The sequence below is a fragment of the Dermacentor andersoni genome, chromosome 1 (genome assembly GCF_023375885.2).
Source record: "Dermacentor andersoni chromosome 1, qqDerAnde1_hic_scaffold, whole genome shotgun sequence".
NCBI lineage: Eukaryota > Metazoa > Arthropoda > Arachnida > Ixodida > Ixodidae > Dermacentor > Dermacentor andersoni.
Window position 1 is genome coordinate 111,734,087 of NC_092814.1, and position 11,139 is coordinate 111,745,225.

At 53.2% G+C, this 11,139-nt stretch overlaps 1 protein-coding gene across 1 annotated transcript; it reads right to left on the reverse strand.

Annotated features, from left to right (window-relative positions):
* Positions 1-5,876: 5,876 nt before the first annotated feature.
* Positions 5,877-10,279, reverse strand: LOC126545662 (uncharacterized). Its single transcript, XM_050193591.2, has one exon. It carries the CDS (start codon positions 10,033-10,035, stop codon positions 9,055-9,057), a length of 981 nt encoding a protein of 326 aa, XP_050049548.1. The 5' UTR covers positions 10,036-10,279; the 3' UTR covers positions 5,877-9,054.
* Between the last annotated feature and the right edge of the window lie 860 nt (positions 10,280-11,139).

Consider the following 11,139-nt stretch of genomic DNA (forward strand, 5'->3'; position numbering starts at 1 on the left):
ATGCCAGCGTTTCGACCAAGAAGAAGAAAAAAATTCAGGCATGATCCGAGCGGCGAGGCCCGCGATATGGTCTAGCCACCATACCCGCGAGGCGCTCACTCGCCGGCCCCGCCCCGCCGGGTCGACCACGTGGTCATGACGTTCACGCCACCGGCGTTGTCATTGGCTGCAGTCGTCCGACCGCCGTGGCAGTCGCACGAAAAATATTCAGCAAGTTGGTGGCATGCGCGGCGTGCGATTCGGCTCCGCATGCGGCGGATTCTTTAGTCGTGCGACTTCTGCAAGTAACCGGTTTGACTGAGCAACTAGGTCCGTGGTTGGCGCTGACAATCCAGGTTATCTTTTTAAACATCAATGCCCTAAGGAATAGTATTGTTTTGATCAGATTCATTCTGTGTGTTCCTTACCTTCACGCCACAATGGACTTGCAAAAACGTTCCTGCGCATGCGCGAGGAAGATTTTTTCTAACCAGAACACTCGACCACAGGCCAGTAGAACAAAGTATTGATCCAATTCAATAGCTTCGCCTTTATCGTCTCCGAATCCTGCACACCCCTCTACTCGGCGAAGGTTCGGCGGTGGTAAAGGGTATCGAATGGCAACAATAGTTTGTTCCCTCTTGGCTGTGGGCAACTAAGGCGACATGTCATCTTCGGAATAGCGGCTTCGTGCTCGCGCTTCGTCCCTGAAATGCAGGAGGGCATTGTACTTGGAAGGAGAAATGCAGACGAGACTTTTTGGCTGATAAACCACCTTGCCTGGCAGTTGACTTAGATTTTTTTAAAGCAGAAGCCTTGTATGCCCCCATGAAGCGGAAAATCCAGCGAGCGCCTGGCGTTAACATCGGATGGCAAGAAAACCCACGTGACCAAGTGATGACGTCACGTTCCCAGCGCTGCACCTGCTGCGGCTCGCACTGCGAAATCCCACGGTGAACAGCCACCGCGTCGGACGGACGTCGTGGCACCCAAAAATGGATTAAGCTTGGTACAAATTACAGCAAGGTGGATTAAGGTGGAGTTTTAATTTGAGGTGATAACTTAAACAAGTCCTAATGATTTCGCATTAAATCACGTAAGGATACTTATGTGACTGCCAATTTTTTTGCAAATTGTTTTTGCTCGATATTCGGCACTGCAAAATTTAAATCAAAAAAGCACATTGTCCATCCAGTTTATAAATACAGGATGGAGATAGAGTCTTTCTTTATGATCGACGACAGGAGCCGCGTAACTGCAGAAAGCGAGCATGTTGTGGCCAGTATGGGTGCCCCCCACACGCCGAAAAAATAAAAATAAAAGATCTAGAAAAACAAATTATACCTCTATTGCAAAGAATATCGCTGTTTCTATGTTTTGTTGACTTACCTTCAGCGGGGGTAGCTGGCAAGTATGTACTCCCTCTGTCGCATCATTGCCGGCAGCACGGACGTGTCGACTGAACCACCAGAGAATCATGCAACCTTCTTTCTGTAAAGCAACGCTCGACACCATAAAATCCGTCAGATTTGTGAAGTGCTGGTGCCGTGGGATTAAAAATATAAACTTATTCTTGAAGTTGAACAATTCGTTGCCAGCGACACGGTGTATAGTGCAACTATAGGTTGAATTCAGTCAATCGTATACGGCGGGCCCGTATTCACAGAACAGGGCCGTATATACAGGATACAGTGTGTCACAAAACAGATGCCGGCCAATCACGATAACGAACATCATATTATTAGCAAAAACGACTGACCAATGAAAAATAGTTCTAATAAACGAAAATGCTTGTGGTTTCTGCTCCGTAGAGGGAAAAAGTTGATGCAGCAGCCCGATTTCAGGCACCACTCGAATTACGTCACGATTCCTCTTTCTCTTTTACTCAGGGATCATCGCTCGATCTCTGAATCAGGTAGCTGTGATGCATGCATCGTACGATGTTATCATTGGGATGGGACAGTCGATGCAGATGACGCTCATGTGAAATAAAGAAATCGGAAACATTGTTCGGCGGTTGCGCTGAAGCACTGGTGGTATTAAAACGATGTCCCGTGGATTCACTGCAACGGTACAGAGCGGAAGGGCATCTTCCTTGTGTGATCATGGGTATTGTGATTGTCTCAGGAGAGTAAAGGTTGGTACAGTTGAACACCTGCAAATAGCGGGACTTGGTGCCACGCCGTCTCAAAACCCGTGCGCTATGTCTTCCTGCACTTCTGCGGCACACGTGGGTGTTTTATGCGCGCGAGACACGCCGAGTGCACCCGCCGCGGTGGCTTAGCGGCCATGGCGTTGCGCTGCTAAGTACGAGATCGCGGGATCGAATGCCTCCGCGGCGGCCGCATTTCGATGGGGGCGAAATGCAAAAGACGCCCGTGTCCCGTACATTGGGATCCCCTTGTGGTCAAAATTAATCCGCGAGTCCCCGACTACGCCGTGCCTCATAATCAAAACGTGGTTTCCTTTCATTCACGCCGAGTGCGTATAGAGCTAAATTCATGCGAGCGTTCTTCAAGCAAGCGTTCTTGCACACCAGTCCAAAAAGGCTGTTTTCTATGCTGACCACGCCCAAGGCGTTCTTTAGTATGCGATTCAATGTGATACTTCCATGTGCGACGCTTATAAAAAATAATACAATAGAGAAAGGCCAAGGGATCGACAGGGCGAATTTCGGGTAACATCAATCATGTTCCTTTTTTCTTGGTAATAATAATCCTGTAGCATTGCACAGGGTGGAGCAAGGCGTCAGTTAATTGTTATATCGGCAGCCTGCCAAAGCCTGCTCCCGTGTAGAAAAAGTTCACGACTGGTAGGTACCTTCATAGTATCGTCAGGCACTTTGACTGATCAACGCACAGGCGCCAGCCCGATTGCAACCGTCGTTTACGCTTATCTGTGAATAGATTTGAAAATTCGTGCCCTGATGGGCTGAATCAGTATATATAGAAATCCAGAAGGCTGAACACATTTAGCGATAGACCAGTAAACTAGTGGTAAGTCAGTAGTCGCTACTGCTGTTTCATTGGGGCAATAAATGTTCTGGCTATGATCGGCACTGAGCGCAACAGGATAGCAAGCCTCCATCTAGAATCATTACACATTCGAACGATTTTGCAGATTCTCAGCCGCAATGACGAAATATTTCCGACGGCTTACGCGCGCTGTTTGCGCCATCTTTATTTAGATTTATGTTGCATGCAAACTTCACCTCTAACCATATCGTGAACATGGGAGCCGAAACGGCCTTTGGTTTCTTTAAGCTTTTATTTCATTGGTCGGTGTCCGTTATTCTGTGCCACGGAGGTTCTGGCGACGCCCGCCAGCGGTTCGTCAGACGCTGGCGGGTGTTGAGCGACAACAGACGCTCAACGCTCACTGTCGCCAGATGCTCCCAGCCATGGCCAATGGTACATGGCCACGCTCGAGTAGAGGAGCACAGGCATCCCCACGTTCAAGCGCGCAGCGGTTCCCGGTCATGCGTCAGGAGTTGGGACACCTGTACCTCGAGATGAGTACAAAAAGTCGAGAAACGGGATAATTTGCTACCTCGATCATCCGCTCAGTCCGTTTGCAGGCGCACTTTCCGCGCTGGTTGCCCACAATGCGGCGATAGAGCGCAGCATCCGTGCTTCATTCCATGGTGGTGCGCTTCGCCGCGGGACCAGCTGCTCTCGACCCAGCGCCAGTCTTGTTTGTATTTTTCGGTCATCTCGCTCCGAGCGCTTACCGAAACACGATACTGGCGCGCGCTGCGGCGATCGCAGGCAGGGAAGGGAGCGGGTTTAGTTTACAGCCGAGTCCTTGGACGACTTTTGGGCCATCTCCTTCACGACTTCGTTCCGCCCTTCTCTTTGTGTTCTTCTCTCCGCACGCGCGTGGGAGTTTTCCTCGACGGTCGCGGCCCTTGTAAAGCAAGCTACGCCACGTAGCCGCAGAGGACGAAAGATGGACCGCTCGGCTGCATGGAGACGCCAAATTCAGGCAGCATTGAAGTGAGTCTGAAAACACTTGATCAAGAGGAGTGCGTCCATGAGCATGCACAAGAAGGGCTTCCAATGGCGGCCCACGCATTCTCGTCTTTCGTCGAGCCTCCTCCGCGGCTGCCGATTCGCCAGTGCTCTTCATAATGCCGCGTTCAGACTACGTGCGCTACGCACGGATCGTTCGCACGGATCGTAAGCGTAAACGCAAAAAGCGCAAATAGTTTGTTCACACTACTGTTGCATTGAGCGGAAAGTACGCAACAATCGCAACCAGCCTGAGCGTAAATGTTGGAGTACCCGCTACTTTTACGACAGGCACAGATTGTTACGACGCCGCCAATGCACGAAGTAGTTTCGGTTTGCATCTTCCGGCCATGGAGCTTCCGGCCTCCCCAGATTCCGCGTTTTCATCTGGTGCCCGCCATCCCAGCAATCCGACATAGCACCGTTGTTCTTTGAGTATCTATGCGGTTTGACGCTCTTATTGTGCTGTGTGTGCTCGTGGCTGGTGATGATACTAGCTGCGGAAGCCTCTGCGTGACCGCCATCCCAGCCTTCCGGCGTTGCAACGCTGTTCCTTGCTGCTGTTGCCGACGCCATCCGCGTTTTCCCGGGTTCGCGCCGAACGCGCGCGGTGTCCCTGAGTGCAATGCGGTTTTCCGGTCTCATTGTGTTGTGTACACTGTCCGTGCCTAGTGATAATGCTGAGTGCGAAAGCTTCTTCGCTGTGCAGCGATGAATTACTAATTGAAGAAGTGGGACAGAGGCCGATACTCTATGACCAGCGCCTGAAAGCTTCGGGCTTGAAGAGCCTCGACCTGCGCTAACAGCCGCTTGCTGATCGGTGCCATGTTGAAAAATGCGAAACGCAGCTGTCCCGGAACGGTGATTGGCCAGTCGTAAAAAACGTATCTTATCGAAAGGCTTACATAGGCGGTTGCTAGCTGCGCAAACAGTCGTTCCAGCAGTTGCGCAAATTGCAATAAATACGCCACTTATATCGGATGCGACTGTAGTCTGAACGCGGCTTTACACTCTGTCAGATGGCTCCAGCCACATGAGGTACGAGTGAGAACTGGAGAATGGACTTGTCCATTGTACCACTGTGCGCCGCTGATCTATTCGTGATTGTTCCGTCCAATTTGCCACACATGCGAGGATTAGCAGCGTACTGTGGACAAATTTTTTCTCCTGCATGGTTATGTCTATGAGTGGCTGATGCGATCAGTCACTCTGACGGCACAGATTTCGTGAGGTGAAAGTATAGCGGCAATTAGGACATCTTCCTTGTTATTACGGCGAACGCTATGCTATACTTAAGCTTTGCCGGCGCACATCACGCCCCCTTGCAATACACCATCATCATCATCATACGTAGAGAGAAAATGATCAGCGCAGTCGCCTGCATACCCCGGCGCTGCATGTTCCGTTCCCGTGCCGTTAAACCAGCGTTTATGAGAACTAATCATTGCCGCACAACTCGAAGCGAGACACGCGCGAAAGAAGGCAGGCGAAAGCCTCCAGCAGACTCTATACTGTCCCCATCATGGTCAAGGATGCTCCAGCGACATTGAACTGCGCCAGTGGCATATATAGTGCAAGCAGAAACGCCTACACACAATCTCTTTGAGACCACAGATAAATTCCTACTTCAACATATATGATTGGCTAAATGCAGTCGCGCTCACTGAATGTTGTCACTAAAATGAAATATGGCAGCATCGGCAGTTGATGCTATTTTGATATAACAGTCGAGCACTACTTTTGGCACTTTTAAGCGAGACGCGGGAAAAAAAATTAATGTAATTCCGCCGAGGAAAAACGTCTTGACCGATGCACCAAAGGTCTTCACCGATGCGCTAGAAAAAAGTACATATAAGCAGACGAAAAAGAAGCGTGAACTGCAAGAAATAGAGATAACTATTTATTTAAGAACGAAGACGTGGCCTCCTCCATTGGAGCCGGCTACTCCAAAGCATTTACTTTCGGAGAGCATAACTACTTGTAGCAATAGGAATGAAATACAGAATAGACGACGGAAAATCAACAAACCGCACACAACCCACCATACAATCTATGTACAATATGTACAGTATGAATGATCCAGACTCTATACACACTATTTACACTATGGGCACGGCGAAGATCCCTGGCACTATGCATTGTGACTGGAATATTACAGATCCCTCTCTCCCTTAACGCGTGATTTGGCGACGCACGTTAGGCAAGCTTGAGAGAAGTATGTGAGCAGACCATAAGCTAAACGATCCCCAACGGTCATTATTTTTTGTTGAAAAACAAAGTTATTAACGGCGAGCAAAGCTCTACTTTGATCGTAGATGTCAGAGTAGGCGCACCCGTAAGATTAAAATTAAACAAAGGCGATTTTGACAGCACGTGAAGACCTTTCTGTAGCACAAGCCGCTCGTTTGCAGACCGAGGACAATTCAACATAGAGGTGGGCGGCATCTTTCACCTGATGTCAACGTGCACAACCTGGGACACGTCTGTTCGTGTGTATTTTACCGCATGCATCCAGGACCTCATCATGGTAATAACCTGCGTCGACTGCTCGTCTTCAGTGTGAAGTATAACATGTCTGAGACATGGACCAAGTCTATAGGAGCGACGGTCGCTAACTATTACAAGGTGGAGCGCTTTAGCAATTGCATGATACAGCTAACGTAGGTTGAATTTTGCATTTCCTTTCAAGAGGAGATTAATGTGAGCAGCTTCTCTGCCATGTAACGCTCCTGCTATGTACCGCCACTCCGCTCCCACACACCTTTAAATTCCAAGCTGCTTTCGTAGGATTAGCTGATATATATATATATATATGTGTGTGTGTGTGTGTGTGTGTGTGTGTGTGTGTGTGTGTGTGTGTGTGTGTGTGTGTGTGTGTGTGCGTGTGTGTGTGTGTGTTTACAGTGGGGCCCGTATTGTGCAAGAATTGTTTTCGTCCGATTCTATCCATTTCTTATCGTCTGTCCTGCTGCACGGCTGATCTTTGTATTAGCGGGGACACGGCTTCGTGCGCACTAGTGACGAAGGACAAAAAGAGTGGCAACTTCTCACGCAACACGGGCCCTGATTAACAAACATTCCCGGTTGTTCATATTATTTCAGTAACAGTAACAGTTCAGTAACGGCTCAGTAGCAGATAAAGTTTCATGTACATATAGTATTTCTCGTTTTCCTTAGCAACATCCCCACTTGTTTTTTTCCTCTTTACATTACTATTTGCCCTACATACTGCTATGCACACAAAAACATTTATCTCAATGCCCCTTTGCACTTTTCGTAGTAAAATACACTTAACGTAACGGAAGTCACCAGGTCGCGAAGCATTGAAGCTGCCGCAACGCATACTGTCACGCCGAGTTCAGCAAAGAATGACGATCACAAGCCTTAAGTTTACGTATCGGCAGAAGTAACGGCACGCGCAACAATCGGAAAGCGAGTGCGGATCCTAAGCTACAAAATCGGGTTTGTGGAGCATGGTGGGGAGTAAGGGCGACTGCGAAGCTCACGTTCAATATCTTCTGCATATGGAACAAATTGAGGCTCGTGGCCGCACGAATCTATGGCCGAATTCTGCAAAACTGGGCTGAGCGGCAAGTTGGTGTATACGCTTGCAGGGCAAAAACTAACCATCAAAAAACCCATCTACGACAACGTAGGCAAAAGAACAAGTAATCGGTGGAGCAAACACTGGACTTATAACAATCGAAAGCGCTGGACTATACCAGTAGACCAGTAGACCTGGACTATACCAGTAGACCTGTCTATTCCTTGTCCTCTTGTATGCGCCGCCATTTTTGTCTATTTTTTTTTTCTCTTCGGATTGGCACGAGAAGAGACCGAATGAGCCCGGGCTGTTGAAAGAGCTGGACCGGCGTTAAGCCAGTTGAAACCTTTCGGGAGCGTGGGCCGGGCGCGCCCGTGACGCCGGCCTGCGGGCAGCCGCGAAACAGCGCTCGCGCGTGGATCGATGGGGGAGGGGGATGGAATGGCGAAGAGCGCAGCACACGGCGCGCCTAAGTTGCGGCCGCAATATTGCCAAGCGCTGAAACAGTGTATCCTCGGTATTGCACAAGGCCTGACCGAAAGACAGCTGCACGGTTGCCCCTGGCAGCGCGCGGGACGCTGTCGCCTAGGCAACGCGCGCTCCATCCGGAAATTCCGTCAGTGCGCGCGAGCGCCTTGCGTCACACGCGCTACGCTGACCCCGCGGGGCGCACGATAAGGGCCGGCCTTCACATTGGACACCCCTGGCGCGGCCGCCGCGATCACCTATCGCCTCCTCTGGGATCCGCTGCAGCGTGCACTTACCTGCAGCAGCTCTTTTGTACTCTGCGAGCAGTGCGACACACGGGCACCTACACACTATTGTTCTGGTGCCGAAAGCTGTCCTCAAGTCTCGCGCGCAACAGGAAGCACAGCTACAGCAGCAAACAGATTGACTCATCCAATTTCTGAGAAAGCTTAAGATATCCCAAATGAACAAATTACGGTACCACAAGGAACGCTTGCTGGCTTAGTAGGTATACCACAAACTTATATGAAGCAAGTATCACAGCAAATGCTTATAATTCCTAAGCTACCACCTGACGTAGCTGGCCATTAAACAAAGCTTTACAGTTAGCGAAGTGTGCTCATAGGAACTCCGCTGCTGGTAAGCAACGTGTGATGCCGTGCTGGTGTCGAGCCAATGGGATCATCGAGGCGCGGCGGCAGGCGCGAGAGCCTGCCACCGCGGCAAGCAGCTGGCGCGCGCCAGCAGGCGTCGTGTCTGGGGCACAGCGCCGCCGCTCGTCTGCCCTGAGGCCGGGGCTCCGAGCGGCGGGCGAGAGACACACACACCGGGGCCAGCGCTTCGATGAACGGAAAATGGACTTTAATATTGATATTGTTTTTCTTAAAAAAATAAACGGTGCAACAGTACTCAACGCAAGACGGAGGGGGCGGCAGTCTGAATGAAGGGGGGTGGGTACGCACTGGGGGTCCGCCGCGAGCCGGCGCCGGCGAGTCCAGGCCCGGGGGCCCCTTTGTACAGCTGACTAGACACGGGGCGGCCCGCGGGCGCCGCCTAGTAGCCCTGAAGCGAGCGAGCGATCTCGGAGTCGACGTTCTCCGGCGGCACGCCCACGTTGGTGAGCAGCGACTTGAGCACGGCCAACTCCTTGGTGAGCAGCTCGACCTTCTTGCGCAGCGAGTCGTTCTCGCGGTTCAGCTCGGACACCTTGCGCTCGGTGTCCCGGGAGCGCTGCTTGGCCTTCTCGCGGGACTTGCGCACGGCGATGTTGTTGCGCTCGCGGCGGCGGCGGTACTCGTCGGAGCCCTTGTCGAGCAGCTTCTTGCCGGCCGAACTGCGGTGCGGCTGTGGCTTGGCGGGGGGTGCGCCCAAGGGCCGAAGTCCGGCAGCGGACGCGGCAAGAGCCCCGTTGTGGTGCGTCGGAGGTCCTCCGCCGAGCCTGTGCAGCTGCGCTCCCTGAGGTGGCGGGGGCGGCGGTGGCAGGCCCAGGGGCCCTTGGGGCGGCGCCAGACCATGCGGCTGACCTGACGAGAACACGGCCACAGGCCTGAGCGTAGGCGCGGCCGAGGGGGCCCCGCCGTGCAGGCCCGGAAAAGCGAGCAGGCCGCGGCCGTAGGGCTGCTCGCGGCAGCTCGAGTACTCGGCCTGATCCAGCGGTTCTTGCTTGATGCCGAGCCCCGCCTCAGCGCCGTACCGGTGCTCGTTCAGGGACCCACCCTGGTGGGGCATGGAAAAGGCCTGGCCACCGTAACGCTTCTGCTGCTCTGTCAGCAGATCCGTGAACAGAGTCTCCTCGAGGCTGCTCGACGAGTGCGCCGAAGAAGAAGAGTCGGCGATGAAGCCTTGCAGATCGAATGACAATTCGGGTGTGTTTAGCTCGGCCAGGTCCGGCACGCAGCCGTCCGAGCCCAAGTCAAAGGCGCCCAGCTGAGACCGCGCGCCCAGCGCAGCGTTCAGCACCAGCGACGGCTGCTGTCGAGACGGATGCTTGAGGTCCTCGCTGCTCGCCGACTCATACAGATGGGGCGAGTCCATGCCGGACGACGCGTAACATGGCGAAAGTTGCACGCAGTGCTCAAAGTCAAAGCTTTTCCGCAGCGGAGAAGCCGTCGTGACCCGGGGGGCGCTGGCCAGTGACCACTCCACACACTGCCCTCGCCGGGCGCGCACCCCGACGATGCGCTCGGTCCTCGAATTTGCCGCGCGCACAAGTCCACACTCTCCGCACAGATTACTCAAGGCTGGCCTGCTTGCGCGATCCAGCCGTATGCAACGGTTCCCTCGGCGCCAGCCACGCGCCACATTTATAGTGCGCCGCACTCTTTCGCAGCGCGCACGGCCGCCAGCGTGCACCGCCGCGGTGTCGTCACTTTGCAGCGCGCTCATTGGCCACCGCCAGGCCCTGCTCTGACGCGTGCGTGACGCTCCTCGGGGCGGGGCGCCTCTCCCGCTGGCGAGGAGGACTCCGCTCGTAGCTCGCCTTTTTCCAACTTTCCCTAACATTCCGGAGCACGTGCTGGCGCCGAAGGCCAGGCTTGCCCCGCTCTAAAGTCAATTAGCCCGCGGAAGGGAAGCCCCCGCATCGATCGGACGCCACGTGAGGCCGCTTGGAGACAGCGCCGCTGGGCCCTGGCCAAGACCGGGCGGCTAAAAGCGCCCAAGGTCTCGGCCCGGTGGTGGTGGGGTGTGGGGGGGGGGGGGGGGGGTCGCCACCCTTCCGCTTCCACCCGCTCTGAATGAACACTGCGCTCCAGGGGCTCTTGGGACCGGGCTCTCCCGTTTGGGACGCACCTGGGCCCGGTCAAAATTAGCAACGACACGAGTGCAGCCAGTCTCCATGATCATCGCTGGCGTCCGAGAGAAGCCTGTGGCACACCGCATAGTTCGGTGCGAAACCGCCACCTGACAAGTTCCGGAGCAGGTGAAAGCGGCAGGCACTTACGCGATATGTTTTGCCACTGGGGGCATGATCATTCTGCAGAGACGCAGATTTATGGGGAGTCATTCAACTATCTTTGGGTCTCATAATGAAAGCTTAGTCGTCAATGCGGTCCATCAGTCAATCGTGGTTCAGCCCGCCTTTTTCACATTTCCTGGCTTTTGGCACACTGCACACAATAGCTCGCTGCAATCTTATAG